The 22,207-nt window shown below is 56.1% G+C and overlaps 1 protein-coding gene across 2 annotated transcripts in view; it reads left to right on the forward strand.

The window, feature by feature from the left end:
• Positions 1-22,207, forward strand: part of CPNE5 (copine 5) — a 192,129-nt gene that overhangs the window by 40,476 nt on the left and 129,446 nt on the right. For both annotated transcript variants that reach the window (XM_054028328.1, XM_054028329.1), the window contains exons 4-7: positions 1,471-1,574; positions 2,052-2,091; positions 4,346-4,422; positions 17,798-17,857. In XM_054028328.1, coding sequence (XP_053884303.1) covers positions 1,471-1,574; positions 2,052-2,091; positions 4,346-4,422; positions 17,798-17,857 — 281 coding nt within the window. The remainder of the gene's footprint in view (positions 1-1,470; positions 1,575-2,051; positions 2,092-4,345; positions 4,423-17,797; positions 17,858-22,207) is intronic.

Genomic DNA, 22,207 nt, shown 5'->3' on the forward strand with positions numbered 1-22,207 from the left:
GGCCGGGGGGAAGTCCCACTGCCCCAACAGGAGACAGCAGGGGCTGGGTGAGAGAGTGCTGGATTTGGTGCCCAGAGCCTTGGGGTGAAATCCTGGCTCTGCTGGATCAAGGAGTGGTCTGCCATTGACTTCATCAGGGCCAGGAATTCACCGTGGGATCCATTCTTGGCTCTGCTAATGACCTGCTGCGGGACCTTGGTCAAGTCATTTCCCCTCTCTGGGTCTCTGCTTCCCTTCCCACCCTCCTGCTGTCTTGTCAGTTTGTGCTGCCAGCTCTGCAGGGCGGGGACGCTCTCTGGTGTGCGTACGTACAGCCCTGAGCACAATGGGACCCTGGTCTCCGTCGCAGCCGCTAGGTGCAAGTGCAAAGCTGCTGCTGCTGCTAAGGGCAGAGTCTACATCCCTGACGTCTCCATGTGCCCCCAGAACACACAAGCACTGTGTCCCCAGCGTGCACTCGGGATGCTGCTACATGCACAGTGCACTCGGGATGCTGCTACATGCACAGGTGGGCCCCGATGCCCAGGGTGCCTGAGAAAACCCCGAGTTCCTCCCCCTCTTTTCCGAGTAGGGCCAATGTGCTGCTGGCATCTCCCCACTGGAGAGCGGAGCTGAACTCCAGTTTAGATCACACGTGACATGAATGTGAAGCTCTTGAATTCTTACCCCTGCTGGGGGGGGGGGGGCAGGTCTGGGATAGCAGGGGCTGCAGGTCGGGAGTGAGGGGCACCAGCAGAGCTGTGTGTATGGGGAGCCTAGGGCTGGTATAGCAGGGGGCTGCGGGTCGGGAGTGAGGGGCATCAGCATCTCTCGCCAGTTCCAGGATCATGCCCCTGGTGTCATTTTCCCTTTCATTGACGCTGCTGCTGGCTCTGGATTCTCTCTGGAATGGCTCCCGGTGCAGACCCTGATCCCGCAGCCAGGATCCCCCTTAGTACTAGCTGCATGCGCACACGGCCCCCATGCCTATTCTGGGCTTTGTCTCGCCCCGAGAAGCCATGAATTTGCAGCTGGCGGGAGAGGTGTGCGAGTCCACCCAGCTATTCTGTGCTCAGGGGGACACATGACGTATAATTATCAGCTGCTTAATTGATGTGCCTTGGGGCTTAGTCACACAGGCTCCTGAACTCTCCCCATGTGGGATCTGTGCTAGGGCACCTGCCTGCGCCAGCACCATTGTGGCATGAGCCAGAAATTAGCAGCTGGAGACACCAAGAGGTGTCTGCCCCCTCAATGAGTCTCTCTTCCCCCAGTCTTTGCTCCTCCCTCCCTGTCTCCCGGCGCACAGGGTTCTCCCCTCTCCTGGCCGGGAAAGGTCAGAGGGGTGGGCAGCTACCAGCTCTCAATCTTAGGCTTAGTCTAACTGTGCCCTGTTGAAGCCCAAAACTGGGGTCCCTGACTCTGCTCCCCGAGTGCTCCTGGGCCCCGAGGACGCCATCCCGGCTAACTAGCGTCTCTCTCGCCCTGCAGTTTGGCAGGACTGAGGTCATCGACAACACCCTGAACCCTGACTTTGTGCGCAAGTTCATCCTCGACTACTTCTTTGAAGAGAAACAAAGCCTGCGCTTCGACCTGTGAGTGCCAGGGCCGGCCCTGCAGAGAAGGGGGGATGGGAGGCTCTGAGGGGAAAATGGCAAATGCTGCAGCTCAGGGAAGACCCTACAATAACAACCCCCCATGGGCACAGCGAAAGACCCTGGCTGGGGCTTTGCTCAGGTGCTCAAATCCCACCCACATTCAGTGAGAGCCTGTCGTGACGGCCTGTGTGACAGCTCAGTGGTGCGCTGGCCTGGTGCATGGGGGGGAACATCCCCCTGTGTATCACGGTCAGATCTCCCAGCCCCGGACGCTGGAAAGCGACTCCCCAGCCTAGCCCACTGCTAGGGGCCTGGGTGCGCCCATGGGACGTGGGAGACCCCGGTTCAAGGCCCTTCCCCCAAGCAGGAAGCCGTGCGCTGCCCCAGGAGCTGCCTGGTGGTGATGGGGAGTGCTAGGCCCTGCCGGAGGGGGGCTATGGCCATGTGTCATGTGGTTTTTACTCCCCCCTGCAGGTACGACGTGGATTCCAAAAGCCCCGACCTCTCGAAGCATGTGAGTAAGAGCATGTTCCTTGCCCCCTCCGCCCTGAGAGCTGGTCTCATCCCTCTCGCCCTGCCCCCGTCCAGCCTAGTGCCCCACCAGGGACCCGGGCTGCCCAGGGCGAGAAGCTTAGGGTTATCATATTTCCACAATCAAAAAAGAGGACACTGGGGGGGGGGAGGGGGAAGCCCGCCCTAGCCCCACCCCCATCCACTCCCTCCCACTTCCCACCCCCTGACTGCCCCCTGCTGAGAACCCCCACCCTAACTGCCGCCCCTAGGACCCTACCTGTCCCCTGACTGCCCTGAACCTTATCCACTCGCATGGGTGGCAGGGTTGTAGAAATTTTGGTGGTGCCCAGAACCCACCCACCCCCACCTGCCTAAGGCTCTGGGAGGGGAGGAGGTCTGGGGTGCAGGCCCTGGGCTGGGGATTAGGGTGCAGGAGGGGTGCAGGGTACAGGTTCTGGGATAGAGTTTGGGTGTTGGGTGTAGGCTCCAGGCTGGGGCAAGGGGTGGGTGTGCAGGAGGGGGTGAGGGGTGCAGGCTCTGGAATGGAGTTTGGCGGTGGGAGGCAGTGCAAAGGGAGGGGGTGCAAGCTTTGGGAGGGAGTTGAGGGCAGGAGGGGGTGTGTGGGAAGGGGGGAGGGGGTTTGGGAGGGAGTTTGGGGATAGGAGGGGATGCAGGGGTGAGGGCTATGGGTCTGAGGATGAGGGGTTCATGATGCAGGAGGGGGCTCAGGGCTGGGACAGAGGATTAGGGTGTGGGGGGATGAGGGTTGGGGCTGAGGATGAGGGGTTCATGATGCAGGAGGGGGCTCAGGGCTGGGGCATTAGGGATTTGGGTGCGGGGGGATGAGGGCTGGGGATGAGGGATTTGGGGCGTTGGAGAGGCTCGGGGCTAGGGTGGAAGGGCAGGGTAAGGGCAGCCTGTCTTCCCATTAGGGGATGGGGGATGCTAGGACCCAGGGGCAGCAGACAGCAGTTGCTGCTGGCTCTGGCAGTACAAGCAGGCAAGGGAGAGGCAGGGAAAGGGGGGCACGGAGGGCAGGACACGCGCGGAGGGGGGGGTGGCAGGTGGAGGCCGGGGACCCATGCAACACTCCCCCGCTCCCTGACTGCCCCCCCCCCAGACTCCCCTTACCATTCTGGCTCCACGTGTTTGCAAAACACGCTGCCTGGTGGGTCAGTTTGTGAGTTACACAGGGCTGCAGACAGAGGGAGGGGGGAGAAGAGGAGGGCTCTGGCTGCTGGAGGCCAATGGGAGCAGCTCAATCGGCCAAGCTGCCCAATCAGCAGCCGCACTCTGCATGGAAGGGAGGGAGGGAGGCGAGGGAGAAAAAAAACCCGGACATTTTAACCTTGTTACCAATTCCTCTGGGACGGCTATTTAGAGACACAAAAGCCGGACATGTCCGGGGAAATACGGATGGATGGTAACCCTAGAGAAGCTGGGCCCAAAGAGACACACCCTATGGCTCCTCAGCCCATGCTCCTTGGGGCATGGGCACCAGGATTTGGCTGAGCAGGTGCCTAGAGCATGAGGGTAGAGATGGCTCTCCGTGGGGGACAGATGAGGTGTCCATGCCAGGCTGCATTGCCAGCTTCCCAGAGCTCTTCCCACCTGCGGCAAGGATTGTTCTGTGTGCCCGTATCATTGCCCGGGCACAGGGCCCTCAGATGTGCCCAGGGTGTGGCTGCAGCCCGTCATGTTAGCAGAGGCCAGCGGGGGAGCCGGGAGTCCGTGGATCTGCATTTGGGCCTATCTCATCTTTACGTTTACACTGAGACCCCAGGCTGCCAGTAGGATTCAAATGGCCCATTACTAGTAGCATTAATGGAAAATCCCAGTCGCAGAGCTTTGTGACACAGGCTCCCTAGTGGTGGGGCAGGAGGTGCTGTGACCATCCTGGGGGGTGGGATTTCCTGTGTTCCCTCCTCGCACTTCTTGCTGTCTCCATGGAAACCCAAGGTGATTCCCCCTCCCTCTGCAGATAAATCACTATTTGCATTGCAAAATTTTGCCATGCAAAGAGCCAGTTTCCCAGGCGTGGAATGCACACATTTCCCCATCTGTCCCAGGCTGGAATTCTCCCCGGAACACCCCCCTTTGGTGCAAAGGTGCCATTGCCCCGTGAGGACCCGTTCTCATGAAAACCGAATGGTTTGCCCTGCTCCAACGAAGGCCACCAGCAGGGCTGATGTGTTGAGGGGTCTGGGCGGAGAATCCGGATTCTTGATGCTCATCATGGTCCTTTGCCCTGCCAGGATTTCCTGGGCCAGGCGTTCTGCACATTGGGGGAGATCGTCGGCTCGGCAGGAAGCCGCCTGGAGAAGCCGCTGACGTGAGTGCTGGGAGTGCTCAGGGCAAAGGGCATGTGGGGCCAGCAGGGCAGGGGCAGGCGGCTTGGACCTTCACGGTGCCCTGTGCTGCTCAGTGAGGGGTTTGAGTTCCAGGGGTTAACAAGGAAGGCGGCTCAGTGGAGTCACTCCTGATTTACATGGGGGAGAGCAATGTGGGGACCAGGCCCAGTGGGTTACTCCTGATTTCCACTGAGATGAGTGCAAGGGGAATCAGCCCAGTGGAGTTACTCCTGGTTTACACGGGGGGTGAGTGTGAGGGAAATCAGGCCAGTGGGTCACTCCTGGTTTACGGGGGGTGAGTGCAATGGGAATCGGGTCAGTGGGGTTACTCCTGGTTTACATAGGGGTGAGTGCAAGGGGAATCGGGCCAATGGGTTACTTCTGGGTACATGGGGTGAGTGCGAGGGACATCGGCCCAGTGGGTTACTCCTGGTTTACACGGGGGTGAGTGCGAGGGGAATCGGGACAGTGGGTCACTCCTGGGTTACACCCGGTGGCTGAGGGGGGGACGAGGCGCTGTGTTTGTCTGTACCGTGTAGAGTCAGGAACAGATTCACATCCACTGTGGGCTGCTGGAGACATCGGGATCATACAACATCATCCTGGTGACTCTCCCCTAGTTCCCCCCTTGCCTCTCAATCCCTGAGGTCCTGATATGATCAATCCAGAGCCAGCAGGTGTTTTCCTCCTTTGCTCGGTCTCTGGCGGGCAGGTGAGGCTTTGCTAGCTTGGGCAGCGCGAGGCTGAGGGTGTAAATAGGACCGAGAGACTGATGACTGGCCTGTGTCCCCTGCTGTAAATCTAGAGCAACTCGGACTCTACTGTGATCGTCCACCTGCCCCTTCTCTCCCCGACTGCTGGTCTCCACCTGCCTTTGCCTCACACGCCCAGCGGCCAGAACCACACTGGCCGCCTCGGCCCAGTGCCGCCAGGGCCAGCAAGGCACCTTGGGAATGAGTCAGTATCAGGTGCTCCGGGGGGGGCGGGGGGGGGGGGAAGGATGGGCCAGGGGTTCACGAGCCCTGAGTCCTAGTGCCGGCTCCTCCCAAAACTCCCTGGGTAAGTCACTAGCCTGGCTGCGCTGTGCTCCCAGCTGTGCACGGGGGACAGTGCCCTGCACGAGGGGTGTGCGAATTCTTACACAAGAGCAGGGGTCGGCAACCTTTCAGAAGTGGTGTGCCGAATCTTCATTTATTCACTCTAATTTAAGGTTTCGCGTGCCAGTAATACATTTTAATGTTTTTAGAAGGTCTCTTTCTCTAAGTCTATAATATATAACTAAACTATTGTTGTATGTAAAGTAAATAAGGTTTTTAAAATGTTTAAGAAGCTTCATTTAAAATTAAATTAAAATGCAGAGCCTCCCAGATTGGTGGCCAGGACCTGGACAGTGTGAGTGCCACTGAAAATCAGCTCACGTGCCGCCTTCGGTACGCATGCAATAGGTTGCCTACCCCTGGACTAGAGAATAGGGGTTGGGAGGCACGATGGTGCTAGGGGCCAGCGATCAGTCGCTAGGCATCTGTGTGGGGATAATGCAATTCCCCAAGGGTCACCATGGCAACCTCTGCTGGATTTCTGGGCATCTTCAGCCACTGAAAAGGACTCCCGTGTTGAAAGCCGATCTGATGTATGCTGTTCACTGCTCCTTGCTGATGGAGAAAGGAGACCTTGAGGGGGTGATTTGAGGCGTTTGTTTTTTTCTCTTTGAAATCTTGGGAATGTCAAGCCTGGCTTTCCCAGCTTTTGCTGGATATCTCCTCAGGGGACCCAGAGCTGTGGATTGGGTACCTGAAACTGACGGAACGGTGGTGCCAAGACATTAACAAAGATCACTTTTCTCCCAAGTGTTTCTCAGGCATTTGAGTTAAATACCCATTAACCCCCATTGACCAGCCTGACGAACTGTCCCTTCTCCCCTCAGTGGCCGAAGTTTCATTTCCTTGGTACCTGCAAAGTCATAATCCTGCTAGCTTTCCAGCCATCCCGAGAGAGCGCCAGGCAAAGCTGGGTAGTGTGGATGAGACCTGAATTTCTAATGTAACAAACAAGCAGGCAAATCTTTTAAGAACACACTTTTCAGACCTTCTTTGTCTGATAGGAAATGCCCAACTCCCCCGCCGCGGACCACCCCAGGGCTAATAAACCAAGTCAGGCATGCAGAGTCATTCTTCCTGGGGCCTTTCCCGCACCTGCACAGCATCAGTGGAGCTGGCAAATGCCCGGTGCCAGGCCGGCATGTGGAGCTGACAGTGCTGGGGTGTCAGTCCCAGGTGGAGCAGGGCTTTGCTGACCTGTGTCAGAGGCAGGAAGCGCGTGTGGCTTGCTTTGAAATGGGAGGTGGGACTGGTCTCCCCAGCTGTGCCCGCCTGTCCATCACAGCAGAGGAGGGAGAGCCCTGGATGTCAGCCACCCGCATGAGGCCCGAGAAGCCTGCCATCCGCTGCTCCCTGGGCAGGGTGGGTGTGTCTGGCACTGGCTGTCACTCTGCTGCAGGATGTCCCTCCGGGTTTCCCTGCCCCTCCCCAGGCCTGATCGACCAATCATAGGGCTATGTCGCACCATGAAGCACTCTCCTGGCCCTAGATGTGCAGGGAAAGAGGAGCCAATGGTCAGGACCTGACTCCAATTCCCTCTCAGCCCTGGATTTGCGTGTGACCTAGGCAAGTCACGCAGGGTTCGTCTCCATTTGACCTGCTCACGCCACCCCCTGAAAATAGCAGGGTGGCTCGGGCCAGCTGCCCATGTACTGGCTCAGCTGGGACTGCAGCTCAAGCAGAGCTGGCATGGGTCCGTCTAGGCCAGCTGAGAATCCCACCTCCCCCTTAGTCTGTCTGTGCTAGACCCGCACGTCTCCAGTGGGGATAACAGCTCTGTCCTGGGGCACGGGCCGGGGGAGGGGAAAGACTGTGACCTGCTTAGATACTGCAGTGACTGGGACAGTGGAAACACCACTGGTGAGTGGCCAGGTCCTGAGATGGACTAAATCCGTTTGGCCCCTAAGGATCGGTCACTGATTGCAATGGACCTGCCCCCATTTACAGCTGGGCCCCCCAGTGCTGCTGCCATTCAGTGAAGGGGGATCTGTTTCCCTGTAGAGGAGCGTTTCCCATTTGAAACGCCCTGGATGGCTCAGTGTCTCCGCTGCTCCCAGCGCCCCGCCAGGGACCCGCAGATCAGACCCAGAGGATTTTCACGGTGCTTAATAAGAACAGTTCTGGGGAGCGGGGTGAGGCTGCATGGCAGGTAACCTCATTTAGCTCCCGCAGCCAGTGCCGGGCTAGAGTTACGGGGGAGGGGAAGGAGTTTTTTTCTCTTATTTTAAGGCTACCTGCAACCCTTCAGAATTGCTCCTGGTGGGTTCATTTCACTCCAACTAGCAGGAGTTTGCGTTAGATCAGCTGAGAATTCCCCATGGCAGGAGGGGGCTTTGCTGCCCCAATTGATGGACTGGATGCCAAATTCTGTTCATTGCATGTGAGCGAGAGCGAGCAAGAGAGCACCTGTGTGTGTGCGTGTGAGTGTGTGCGTGCGTGTGTGCGTGCATATGTGTTCGTGTGTGTGTGTATGTGTGTGCATGTGCGTGTGTGTATGCATGCATATGTGTGTGCGTGCATGGGTGTGTGACACAGAACATACCATTAGTGGCTGTTATTATTATACATATTTATTTGGAGCCCATTTGGACACCTCCCAAAGCTTCATTTGAGCCGGCTAAGATGTTGCTGAGCCAGAGCAAACCCCCTGCTGGGTGCAGCGTTCCCAGCCAGCAGGAATTAATCCATTGGCAAGGCCAAAAGAGCTGGGGCTTGCAGTTCTTTTGGAGAGGGGCAGGTTCCTGTCAATCCGTTGCTGGGCTCCCCAGCAGCTCACGAACACTGGTGAAATAACCATCAATGCCAGTGCTACAGATGGGGAAACTGAGGCTCAGAGATGTGGTCAGGGTCACACGGAAGCCAGGAATTGAAGGAACCATCTTTCCTCCTTTTCCCACCCCCACCCCCCAACAGATCTCTGCAGCAGGGGCCTGCTCCGGGGACTGCTCCACCATCAGCCCTGCCCTGGCATGCTTGCCCCAGTGAGAGCGCACACAAGTGTGCCTGCATGGGGGAGCGGGCAGGACCGAGCTGCACGTGCTGGGGCAGGGCTGTAACCATTCACTGGGGCGAGAGACCTACCTGCTGTGGGTCTCCTGGCCGGCTTCCAGACCTGCCAGGCCATCGCAGCACAAGCCCAGCAGGGCAGCCAGCATCCCCCTCCCCTGCCTGCCAGCACTGCCCCCCATGCCAGCCCCTGCTTCTCCTGACCCCAGCCACTGGATGGTGCACAGCCAGGACATCCCGATGGGCAGGGTCCTGAAGAGCACATAGCCTGGCCTGGGGTGGTGAGTGCGCAGGGAGGTGGGCAGGGAGCCAGCCCACCCGTGGTGTGTGGAGGGTTTGCGGACTCTGGCCGCTGACGGGTTTTTCAGAAACACTCACCCAGCGCTCGCTCCCCAAAAGACGTTTTACGAAGCAACCAAAACTGATTCGACAGGAAGCCAAGGGCTGGGGTCCTGCAGAGCACAGAGATGGGAGCATCACTGTGAGCCACCTGCCGGCCCTGCAGCTGGGAGTGTATTCAGAAAGGTGGGCGAGGTGAACTCACATTAAACTAGCTTCCTGGCTCTGCAGGCTGGGAAGAGTCTTGGTAACATGACCAGTTCCCTGGGGCCTGGTTGGGGCTGGAGACAGCCAGCTTGAGGCAAGGGGAACCTTCCCCAGTCACTTGCTGGAATGCCAGCTCTAAGGCCAGTTATGGTCATTATCTATCTATCTTAGGTGATAGGGTCACCTCCCCATGTGGCCAGCCTTTCCCTGCCTGCCACGTTTCACCCGGGACATGGGGACACACCCTGATGCACTGCAGTAGCCTGAGCAGTCCCATGGTAGCTGCAGAAACACTCATAATATTTTCCAGGCTAGGTCTGACATCCCAGAAGGGTGGAATCTCTCCGCGCTCCTGCCCCTCACTGTGTGCGGGGCCAGCACTCCCGGAGCCAGCCCCTCCATGAACGGCGCTGCTCTTCTGATGAGCTGCTAGGACATGCAGAGCCTGTTTCCATCCAGACTTGGCTAATCAAAGGGAGCAGACAAGGCCATGGATGTGCCCTGTACAAGCTGGATCGCGAGCTCTGCCTGCATCTCCAGGAGGTGTTGGCAGGTCTTTGGTGCCCAGCTCACTTGGGGAACGTGCTCCAGATGCTGGGCAAGTTCAGAGGCTCTGACTGCAGAGCAGCTGGCCCAACAGCTCAGCGGAGATTGCTTTCCCTTTGTCTCCTAGGCTGTGATTTTGTGCTGACAGTTTCAGGAGGCGGCTGTCTGGGGACGGCAGGTTCCTGAGAGGCTGCAGAACATAATTGGCCTCCTTGTTTTGAGCACCTGTTCTGTCCCCGAGCACGGTTATAGCGCCGCACAGCAAAGCTCTGAGACTCAGACCGAGAACTTGTTATGAATCGGTTCCGTGCCACGTGGCCATCCACCCAGCCAAAGTCCCAAGCACGGTGTCAAGCCTGGGGAGGACTCTCCAGGGAGCAGGCTGCTGCTCCCTTTGCCTGGCATAGCTTCCTCTGCATCCCTCAGGACAGTGTCCTCACTGTGCGAGCCTTCTCCTCTGCATCCGCTGTTGTCTGGAACTGCCTCCCTGCACCACCTGGCTTCACTCCCTCACTCTGACCTACCTATCAGGGGCCTAGCACCTCAACATCTAATCTGTGTCCTCCCCTAGGAGCCAGGCAAGCTGATGCCTCTGACACCCCCCACCTCTGCATGGAAGAGTCCCTGCCTCTGGCTCACAGCACTTGCATGTGGAGCCCCTAGTGTGGCTGCTGCAGTAGGTGGCGCCTGCAGGACACCCAGTGCAAGACAGCACTGCATGGCAGCTCATGGGGCCAAAGGCCTAGGGCGGGAATGGCTGGCTCAGCCGATTGGCAGGTTCTCATTTACACCCAGCTCAGATCGGGCGTGACTGCAAGTCGTTGCCATCCCCTGGCTGTTTGGTGGCCCATACATGTAAAGAGTTTGCTGGGTCTCAGAACATTGACTCATGGCATGTTCCACAGCAGAAAAATGACCAGACACTAATTAGCCTTCTTCCCGGCTAAGCTGGGAGACCGTCTCCCCGCTTGTCCCTTCCAGGGCAGGGGGGACATACAGGCAGCAAGGGCAGGGCGGGAGGAAGCTGTGCCAACCTGTGTCCACGCCAGGGCTCAGTCTGGCACCCAGCACCAGCATTAAATTCACCCGTGTCACAAACCCAACCGGTTTCTGGGATTCTTCTGTTAATTTCTGGTCCCTAGAAGAGCAGCAGATGGCTTGTTAATACCCGCCCCAGCCCCAGCCCCAGCCCCAGCCCCAGCCCCAGCCCCAGCCCCAGCCTGGCTGATTCCAGAGGCTTTCCCAGCTCCTTGGATTTATTTGCCTTTCAGGCTTCTCTACTTAATGCCCCCTCCCCGTCTAACTCCACAGTAAATGTCCCACACGCCTCCTTGGATTGGTCGGATTCCCTCGCTCGGCAGCATTTTGTCACCGGAGTCTCTTTGGGGGATTCATTTTTTCGACAGAAATAAAACTCTCCCGCGCTCCTGGAGCCTAACTCTGCATTTCAGGCATCAGCTGCCAACAGCCCAACTAGCCAGGGAGCTGAGCGTTCTGAGCTCCTGGAGGCAGGATCAGGCCCCTGAGACAGCAGGGTTGTATGTGGTGCGGGTACATTCGGCTCCTTAATGAGATCAGCTTCTCGTAAGCAGGGGAGGTTGAGAGCGTCTCGAGCAGCCTAGAGGTGATGCATGGAACGAGGGTGCCGGGAGCTGGGATGATCCTGCCAGGACCTTGGAACCTGCCAAAGCCTCCACCCTGTGTTTCCCAGCAGGGCCCAGGCTGCCCAGGGCAGAGGATTCGATGTCAGAGCAGAGGGGCACGTGCAGGAAAGCTGCCAGCTCATTATATCAACAGCTGCTTCTGCTCTCCTCCAGCAGCACACACTCCCCTCTCTGACCCGGAACTGGCTCCCCTGCCCCTTACCTCACGGCCCTCCTGCTCTGACCACTCACTGGCGCTGCCTGTGTGAGTCCCGTTCCACTAAAAGGGGCACGCGTCTGAGACGACCCCGACTGCCCGGTGCTGCTGGCGGGCATGTGCCACGTGCTGCCTTGCGATGCGGCATGAGGCTGGAGAGCTCCTGGCCGTGCCCCTTACAAGTCCATTGCCAGGGCTCAGTGTTAAGCAATAATTCGGGGCGTCCAGGCCGTGGGGCACAAAGATGTTTGTGTGTGGTGGGAGAGCGGGGCTAGGGGGTTCGCTCATTTCACGTGCGTCCAGGTCCCCGGAGGGGTGGGGGGAGCTCGGTCGGGCTTGAGGATAAGATGCTGGATGTTCCTGTCCCTGCCCTGAGCTGCGTGAGCGCCGCGTGTAGTTGGGGCTCTGGGAACTAAATGTGCACAGCCCAGAAAAGGGACGGGGGGGGGGGGGAAAGGGGTCTAAGCAGCGGCTATAAATACCTGCCAGGTAACAATGTGAGCGCGGGAAGGGAATTACTCACTGTCTCTGGAGCAATGGCCTGCTGCCAAGGGCGAGAGGAGCAAGGAGAGGCTGGGGGCAGGGATGATATAAATGGGCCTGAAAAATCAAAGGCGTTATTGTGACTCTGTCAGTGTCCAACGGTGTTACACGAGGGTCAGGGTGGTGCACAGCGACTCACCAGCTCAGTCCATGGCAAAGCCCCTCCAGCCCTTTAGTGAAGAGACAGGACAGAAGGGAAAGCAGGGAAAGCCTTTGCAATGGAAAGTCAGCCTTGCCTTGGAACACCCTCTGCCATGCTCTCTCCCGTCAGCTGAAGTCGTTAGAAGGGAACCCCCCTTGTCTGACAGCAAAGGCTATGTCTGCACTGCGCACCTTACAGCGGCACAGCTGTGCCTCTAAAATGCTGCCACTGTAAGGCACAGAGGGTAGCCGCTCTTTGTCAGCAGGAGCGAGCTCTCCTGCCAACCAGATACAACCACCCCAACAAGGAGTGGCAGCTTTGTCGGCGGGAGAGCATCTCCACACCGGCGCTTTTCGTTGGTAAAACTTTTGTCGGTCGGGGGGTGTTTTTTTCACACCCCTGACTGACAAAAGTTTTGCCAACAAAAGTGCAGTGTAGACATAGCCATAGATGGTATCAGAGTTGGTATTAACTGTCCTTGGGGCAAAGAGCAGAAGTTAGCTGGGCTGGGCTGGAGCAGTCCTTGCTGTGGTTGTTAAAGTCTGATCCTGATTCCTAGCAGACAAACCCAGCCACACACACACATGAGGGGAGAACAGAACAGCCAGGAGAGGAAACGCAGCTTCTGTCTCTGGAGTTGACTCTCACTTGCAATGACAATGCTGGAAAACCCCAGGCCCAGCACACTGTCTGAGACCTGGAAACTCGTACCAGCATCAGGCAGTTTAGGAGAAGAAATAAGGGGGGGAGGAAAAGACCGCACGGGGGCGGGAGAGGACAAAGTCTCACATCTCATGTCAGGGTTGGAATTTTAGCCAGAGCTGGTGGAGAGGTGCTGTGTCATCTGGGTCCCCTGCTCTGGTCTGCTCAGGACATCTCTCGGGTCAGCTGAAGAGGTGTCTGCAGACGGTGGGAATGGCCACAGTGACGGTGACTCTCGTGCCTTCCCCGCCTCTCGTCTTGCAGTCCACCAGCATGGCCAGAGCCAGTTTCCCCCAAAGGTTCCTTTTGAGAGCCCCCAAAGGGGTGATGGGCAGAATAGCTCAGCCCCTCAGTATTTCCTTCACCAGTCAGGCCTAGTTTCCGACACACCAATTTTGGTCGATTGATTTCCAGTCCCACAGTTCTCTTGTGTACCTGGCAGGTTCCTAACACGGCTCTTGGGTTGTAGCAGGAGCCTTTCTGCTGGACTAACTCAATCTGTGTGACACGTCTGCCCCTTTTCCCCACCACCGTTAGTTGTGATAGGTTGTTGTGACACCGCTTGAACTTCTGCTCCTGTCCCACAGTGGGGCTCACAGCTAAGGTCACTGGAGAGGCCCAGTGATCACAACAGGGGGCACAGGCCTCGTTGGGGCAGGTGGGATTGGGCTGAGCTGGGCTGCACTGGAGTGGGGGTGGGGAGAGCTGCGAAGGGCAGTACCGACAGGGTGGAGCTGGTTCAGCCTGGGTGATCCAAATGGGGAAGGGGGTGGGGGAAAGCAGAGTCTCACCTCATGGCTAATGCTGAGGGCATCTGGGCTCAAGTCTCTGTTCTGCAACTGACTCCCCATGTGACTGTGGGCAAGTCACTGCCCTGTTCCGTGCCTCAGTTTCTCCAGTCTGTGAAATGGGGATGCTGCTGCTGGCCTGGTTCCCATGGGATTCGTTCATTAATGTTTGTAAAGGGCTTTGACCTCTTGGTGTAAATCAGCAAAGCTCCATTGACTTCCGTAGACTACCCCAGGTGCAGATCTGGCCCTGTTATTTTCTGAAGGAGGGGCAAGCGAGGGCTCTGCTTTGCACTTTAGAATCATAGAATCATAGAATATCAGAGTTGGAAGGAACCTCAGCGGGTCATCTAGTCCAACCCCCTGCTCAAAGCAGGACCAACCCCAACTAAATCATCCCAGCCAGGGCTTTGTCAAGCCGGGCTTTAAAAACCTCTAAGGATGGAGATTCCACCACCTCCGTAGGTAACCCATTCCAGTGATTCACCACCCTCCTAGTGAAACTGTTTTTCCTAATATCCAACCTAGACCTCCCCCACTGCAACTTGAGACTCCTTGTTCTGTCATCTGCTACCACTGAGAACAGCCAAACTCCATCCTCTTTGGAACCCCCCTTCAGGTAGTTGAAGATGGCTATCAAATCCCCCCTCACTCTTTTCTTCTGCAAACTAAATAACTCCAGTTCCCTCAGCCTCTCCTCATAAGTCATGTACCCCAGTCCCCTAATCATTTTTGTTGCCCTCCACTGGACTCTCTCCAATTTGTCCGCAACCTTTCTGTAGTCTGGGGCCCAAACCTGGATGCAGTACTCAAGGTGTGGCCTCACCAGTGCTGAATAGAGGGGAATAATCACTTCCCTCGATCTGCTGGCAATGCTCCTACTAATGCAGCCCAATATGCCATTAGCCTTCTTAGCAACAAGGGCACACTGCTGACTCATATCCAGCTTCTCGTCCACTGTAATCCTTAGGTCCTTTTCTGCAGAACTGCCGCTTAGCAAGTCGGTCTCCAGCTTGTAGCGGTGCATGGGATTCTTCCGTCCTAAGTGCAGGACTCTGCACTTGTCCTTGTTGAGCTTCATCAGATTTCTTTTGGCTCAATCCTCCAATTTTTCTAGGTCACTCTGGACCCTATCCCTACCCTCCAGCTTATCTGCCTCTCCCCCAGCTTAGTGTCATCCACGAACTTGCTGAGGGTGCAATGTATCCCATCATCCAGATCATTAATGAAGATGTTGAACAAAACTGACCCAAAGACAGACCCCTGGGGCACTCCCCTTGATACCGGCTGCCAGCTAGATATTGAGCTGTTGATCACTACCCATTGAGCCTGATGCTCTAGTCAGCTTTCTATCTATCTTAGAGTCCATTCATCCAATCCATACTTTTTTAACTTGCTGGCAAGAATACTGTGGGAGACCGTATCAAAAGCTTTGCTAAAGTCAAGATATATCACGTCCACTGCTTTCCCCTCATCCACAGAACCAGTTATCTCATCATAGAAGGCAATCAGGTTGGTCAGGCAGAGAGTCTGTAGTTCCCCGGGTTCTCCTTCCTCCCTTTTTTAAAGATGGGCATTATATTTGCCTTTTTCCAATCGTCCGGGACCTCCCCCGATCGCCACGAGTTTTCAAAGATAATGGCCAATGGCTCTGCAATCACGTCAGCCAACTCCCTCAGCACCCTTGGATGCATTGAATCAGGCCCCATGGACTTGTGCATGTCCAGCTTCTCTAAATAGTCCTTAACCTGTTCTTCCACCACTGAGGGCTGCTCACCTCCTTCCCATACTGTGTTGCCCAGTGCAGCAGTCTGGGAGCTGACCTTATCTGTGAAGACCGAGGCAAAAAAGCATCGAGTACTTCAGCTTTTTCCACATCATCTGTCACTAGATTGCCTCCCCCATTCAGTAAGGGTCCCACACTTTCCCTGACCTTCTTCTTGTTGCTAGCATACCTTCTTGTTACCTTTCACATCTCTTGCTAGCTGCAACTCCAATTGTGCTTTGGCCTTCCTGATTACACCCTTGCATGCTCTAGCAATATTTTTATACTCCTCCCTAGTCATCTGACCAAATTTCCACTTGTAAGCTTCCTTTTTGAGTTTAAGCTCACCGAAGATTTCACTGTTAAGCCAAGCTGGTCGCCTGCCATATTTGCTATTCTTTCTGCACTTCGGGATGGTTTGTTCCTGCGCCCTCAATAAGGCTTCTTTAAAATACAGCCAGCTCTCCTGGACTCCTTTCCTCCTCATATTAGCCCCCCAGCCATGCCTCCAGCCCGAAGCTCCCTGCCCAGAGTAGGAACCCTGGCGCCTGCCAAAGCACTTGGATGGGTGCTGGAGACAGGCTGGTGAGCTTGCCAAGGTTCCAGGAGTTTAACCCCTGGCAAACACACAGGTTCTGCCACCTCCTTTCGTGATCTTATCTCCCCCATCCAAAGCATTCCTGTTGGGCTCAGTCAATGAGTGTCCATGGATAGAGAGCAGAGCTCCACAGAGACAGAGGGACGGGGAAAGGGGCGGGCAGGTCTGCAATGCACCATTCCCCATCCTTGCTGCCCGGCTGAGGTGGGGGCGCGGCTCAGTGCCAGGCTTCTCGGCAGCTCTGCCCTGGCCCTGCATTGCACTCCGCACCCCACTCTGGATCCCACCCTCCAGTCGTCCCAACATGGGGGCCTTTAGTTCTCCACACATGCCCCAGAATCCTTTGCAGCAGCATCTCTGAGGGGTGCCAGGGCAGCCAGCGGCAGGCAGGGCTCTGGAATCTGCTGCTTTTGGAGGCTCCTTGGCAGCCTCTGCAGTTGGTGGAACTGAACTGGGGGGGGTCCCTTTCAGGGGTGGGAGCGAGATGGGCAGACAGGGCAGCTGAAGGAGGGTGCTGGGCTTGGGACTGGCTCATTGAGATGCCGCCTTAGGTGTGAAGCTCTATGGTAGGGGGCCGCCCCCACAGTGCAGGCCTAAGGCAGCCCCAGTGCCAGGCCGCAGGGCTCTTCATGCCAGCCCGAGGGAGATTCCCATGCTAGCCTAAGGAGGGACCCAGTGACAGTGGTCTGCCAGCGGGGTAGTGTGTCCCTGGGACCATCTGGCAGCCTGTCTATGCACCTGTCTGGGGTTCCCATTCTATGCCAGGGGGCTGAATGAGCCTTCCAGGTCCCTGCTGCGGCACAGTTGGGCGCGTGGCCATGGATCCCAGCCGCCCTCGGGGGAGCAGCTACTGGGCCCTTTCCTACTGTCAGCTGTGGCCTGCACTGCTGAGCTGCCTGCCTGCCCCAGAGTTATCATCCCACCGCAGCTGCCCATGCTCCCCTTGCTGGCACCCGGCCGGCACCATGATCCTGGCTATTGAAACCAGCCACTGTCGATAAAAGCACATCAAAGGGTTTGGACACACTAGGTTCCAGGTACAAGGAAAATGTAACGTACAGTCCAGAGCCCACACGTATTGACAGGTTCCTTCTGCACGGCACTGGTTCAGTGACTGGAGCTGGGATCCTCCCCTGTGAGACACTTCTGCTAGCAGAGTCTCTCCTCTGTGATGAACAACATTTGGGGCCATTTTCCCTCCTTGTATAGCCCGAGGCTCTTGTCTCTGTTCATAATCAGGATGTTTCATTAGCTGCAGCTCAGTCCTGATGGGCCCCTATTCAGTGTTTCTGTTGGGGATGCTTTGCCCTGCACAGTCTCCAGACTAGGCACACTGCTGGGTCGGCTCCCCGCATGCCCATGGTTCTCAGTGTTGAGCCAGCTCTGAGACCCCTTGCTGCAAGTGACCCGGTTCACTTCCATGGGTTTGGAACCCAGGATCCTCCATGTGACATAGTCCGAACATTCAGCCACAGGCCAGCAATCAACTGGTGCTTAGCTTTTGGCAGAGACACCCCCCCCCCCCCCCGCTTTGGTGAAATATTGGGGGCTGGTCAGACACATGCCTAGGTGTGTCTGTGTCATTCTGGGCCCTCCCTTCCTTGTCCCCAGGAGACAGTTTGGGGAGACCTCCGGGGATTGGTTCAGGAGTGTTGGCCTGGCTCTCCAGGCTCTCCCTGGTGGTGATCGGCCCCAGGCAGCATATGTTCTCAGGGAGCCTAGGGAAAGGTCCAAGCTAACTCTCCCTCTCTGTTTCCTGGCAGGATGGGAGCGTTCACGTTACATTCCAGAACAGGGAAGCCCACACCGTCCGTCTCCAATGGGTGAGTCACACAGCTTCACCGGCATCTCCTCCTGCACAGGCAGCCCCACAGGGAGGCAGTGTTTAGAGGTGTCTTTGCCCTGACAATGCCCCGGTCCCATGGCTAGAGACACCACACATTCGACACCAGCACTAGGACAGCATGAGACTGTCCCCCCCAGTGGCTGGGCACAGAAGAGATTTATGGGTCCGTTGCTGCTCCTAGGTGCCAGGCCTGGTCATTTCACTGAACCAGGCCCCCCTCCTGCACCATCAGCCCCGCTGACAGCCCCAAGTTCAAACCTCCCTGTCGACCCAGCAGGGCTTGTTATTAACAGCACCATTGTGGCATCACGCAAGGCCTGACGTTATGGCCACTGTGAGGGCTGAGCCCTGCAATGCTTGGCCCTGAGTTCTGCTCTCTTTCAGACGGGGCTAGTCCTGCCAACGCCTTCTGACAGCCTAACTGTGACGGGGTCATTTTCAGAAGGGATGTGAAAGTCCGCCGGACGTGTGCTCCTAAAGCCCTTCAGAGTTTCTGGCCATCTCCCCAAACATCACCCTGACACCCCAGGGCCTTTACTCCCCAAAAGCTGCTATAGGAAGACAGGATAGGTCTGTGCCGTGTGTCCCCCCAACCCTCCCCGCAGCGGTTGAAATAGGGTTTGAATGGGGCAAGCCCAGCTGACCCCCACTCCGTGCTCCAGGGACAGTCTCCCCCAAGGGGCTTGGAGGGAATGTCCTCCTTGATCCCACACCTGGGGGTCAGCCTGACCCAGAGATGTGAGCTACGCTCACTAGTCCTGACCACGATCGGCAGCAATTTGGCGGCAGCTCTAGCGCTGCTTCATTCTACGGCGGCAATTTGGTGGGAGGTCCTTTGCTCCCAGAGGGAGTGACAGCCCCACCGCCAAATTGCCGCCGAACTGCCGGACGTGCCACCCCTCTCTTCATTGGCCGCCCCAGGCACCTGCTTGCTATGCTGGTGCCTGGAGCCGGCCCTGGTGATGGGAGGGGGAAGGTTTTCAGCGTATTGTCAAGCAAACTCTGAGGCTTGGTCTGCACTGCGGAGTTAGGTTGACATCAGGTAACTTACATTGACCTAATTATGGCAGTGTACACACTACAGCCTTGCGCCCGCCGATGTAAGTGCCCTACTACACCGACATCATAACTCCACCTCTGTGAGAGGAGTAGCACTTATGTCGGTGTAGTTAGGGCAACGCAGTGTCCATGTTGGCTGTCATTTTTGTCGATTTCATGTCTCCATGCTGGAGCCGTGAAATTCACAAGAAAGCCAGGCTGTCACCAGGGCAGGAGGGGCGGCTCCCAGCTCCCAGTCCAGCTGCTGCATGGAGGCTTCCCCACCAGGAGCCCAGCGGCTTCCCAGAGTCTTGCCTGGACTCCGGGCACAGAGCTCACAGAGCTGGGATCCCAGGGGCAGCTGGGATCCCAGGGGCAGCTGGGATCCCAGGGGCAGCTGGGCTCTCAGTCCCCCCCCCCCCCGCCCCCCACTGCCTCTCTTCAGTCCTTGGAAGCGCTTCTGGTGAGCACACGCACCCCTGCCACAGGGAGGGTAGTGTGAACATGCACCACTGTAGTACTTACTGCGGTGGCTGTAAGTTGACCTAACATAGGTGGACTTAGGTTTTTAGTGTAGACATGCCTGGAGAGTGGGGGTTTTAGAAGCACCCAGCACTGGCCTAACTCTGCTCCCATTAGATTGTCAGCTATTTGGGGCAGGGACCCTCGTTGTGTTCTCTTTGTACAGAACCGAGCACAGTCATGGCCCGGTCCATGACATAACAACACTGGAGTCAATGCTCAGAATGCCCATTGCATTCAGTGCGAGCAGAGCTAGGCCAGCGCTGAAGGGGTTGGAGAAACCCAGCCCAATAGCCCAAGTCTTTAAAACAGGCCGTACCTCCAGTCGTTTATCTGGGTAAGGATAAAAAGATGATGCCATGGTAGGGGTCTACTACAGACACCTAACCAGGAAGAAGAGGTGGATGAGGCTTTTTATAAACAACTAACAAAATCATCCAAAGAAGAGGCGCTCACTTTTATTTTTCCACGTGGGTGTTCCACCCCCACTCCGCCCGTTCCCCCTAGGCCTCACCTTCACTCCACCTCTTCCCGCCCCCATTCCTCCCCTTCCCCCGAGGCCCTGTCCTCGCTCCACTTCTTCCCCCCCCACACTCTGCCCCCTCCCCCGAACCTCCACCAACCCATCGCTCGCTGCTCTCCACTCTCCCCCAAGCACCTCCTGTGACTGGTGGATGCTGAGCCCTGGAGCACCCACGGAGTCGGCGCCTATGATCCAAAGCACAGGACATGGTGGTGATGGGGCAGACTTCAACTACCCAGAAAATAACACAGCAGGACACAGATTATCCAGCAAGTTCTTGGAATGCAATGGAGACATTTTTTATTTCAGAAGGTGGAGAAACAAATAGGGAGGAACTGGTTGAGAATTTGAAAGTGAAAGGTAGCTTGGGTGTAAGTGATCATGAAATGGTAGAGTTTGTGATTCTAAGGAATGATAGGAGGGAAAACAGCACAGTAAAGACAATGGATTTCAAGAAGGCAGACTTTAGTAAACTCAGCGGGAGTTGGTAGGTAAGACCCCATGGGAAACAAGTCTAAGGGGAAAAACTGTTCAAGACAGTTGGAGGTTTTTCAAGGAGACATTATTAAGGGCACAAAAGCAAACTATCCCATTTTGTTGGAAAGATAGGAAGTATGGCCAGAGACCACCCTGGCTTAACCAGGAGATCTTCAATGATCTGAAACTCATAAAAAGAGTCCTACAATAAGTGGAAACTAGGTCAAATGACAAAGGATAAATACAAACAAATAACACAAGTATCTAGAGAAGCCAAGGCACACAACGAGACTTAACTAACTAGAGCCTCTGTAGAATTTCTAGGGTTCATCCTATCTCCTGCCAGTATCAAAATGGACCCGTGCAAAGTAAAGGCAGTCCAGAATGGCGGCACCACAGACTATTCATGAATGACAATGCTTCTTGGGGTTCATGAATTTCTACCAGTGGTTCATCCTGAGGTTCTCAGAGCAGATTGTCCCCCTCACTGCCCTGCTCTGCAAAAACATCAGGTTCCTCTGGTCTCCTGAGGCCTGGCAGGCCTTTGAACAATTAAAACTCACATTTACCACTGCTCCCATATTGGCCCACCCTGAGGCCATGCCAGCCTTCATCCTCAAGGCAGATGCTTCCAATTGGAAGAGGTGCTCAACAACTACTATCTCCAAGCACCTTCTACTCCAGGGAACTCACACCAGCAGAGCAAAATGATGGGATTTTGAACAGAGAACTCCTGGCAATTAAGAACACTTTTTGAAGAGTGGTGCCGCTATCTAGAAAGTTCCTGGTATCCCCTGCAGGTGTACACTGACCATAAGATCTTTGAATGTCAGTGTAGGGCCATGGCTGTTAACCAACGTTGCCTTCGGTGGACCTTATTGTTTAAACACTTTAATTTCGTAATCTCCTATTGCCCAGGAACCAACCATAGCTTTGTCCTGGAAGGGCGAATATTACACTCGCCAAAATGACTTGAACTGGAAACCTCGTACATCCTCATGCCTCATAACTTTCTGGGTGCAGCTCCCCGCCAAGATCTGCTCCCCCTCAAAAGATCAGCCTATTAGTTCCCACCAATCAAACAGGAAGCCATAAGTAGGGAACCCCACGATGTCTGAGACAGGGTAACCTACGTAAAGGGGCGTATATATGTTCCTCCCAGGCCTTCAAGGACTGCAGCACTACAGGTATGCCATGACTTCCCCTGGCAGGACATTTTGGTCACTTCAACACTCAGCGGCTCATCTCTCAAGTCTTCTGGTGGCCTCGCATATGAGCCACATCCCCAGGCCTATGTGGCCTCTTGCAATGTATGCACCCACTCCAAAGGCACCGCACAATAATCCCTTGGGACTCCTGCAACCCCTTCAGATTCTACCTGTCCCCTAGACAGTCACCACCTTAGACTTTGTAGTAGAACTACATACGTCCAATGGGTTCATGACCATCCTGACAGTTGTGGACCACCTCATGAAGACGGCACACTTCATCCCCTGAACTGGCCTACCCTCCTCCTCCTGGCTCTGGATGGACCAAGTCATCTGCCTCCATGGCCTCCCAGAGCACTTCATCTCCGACTGCAGTGCACAATTTATCTCCCACTTTTGGTGAGAAGCTCTCTGGATTTGGGGCATACGCTCCCGTCTCTCCTTCGCCTATCACCCTGAGACTAATGATCAAGTGGAGAGAGCCAACCAGATCCTGGAGCAGTATCTTCGATGTTACATCAACTTCCACCAGAACGACTGGGCCTTGCTGCTGCCTCCG

The sequence above is a fragment of the Malaclemys terrapin genome, chromosome 4 (genome assembly GCF_027887155.1).
Source record: "Malaclemys terrapin pileata isolate rMalTer1 chromosome 4, rMalTer1.hap1, whole genome shotgun sequence".
In the NCBI taxonomy this organism is placed as follows: Eukaryota; Metazoa; Chordata; order Testudines; family Emydidae; genus Malaclemys; species Malaclemys terrapin.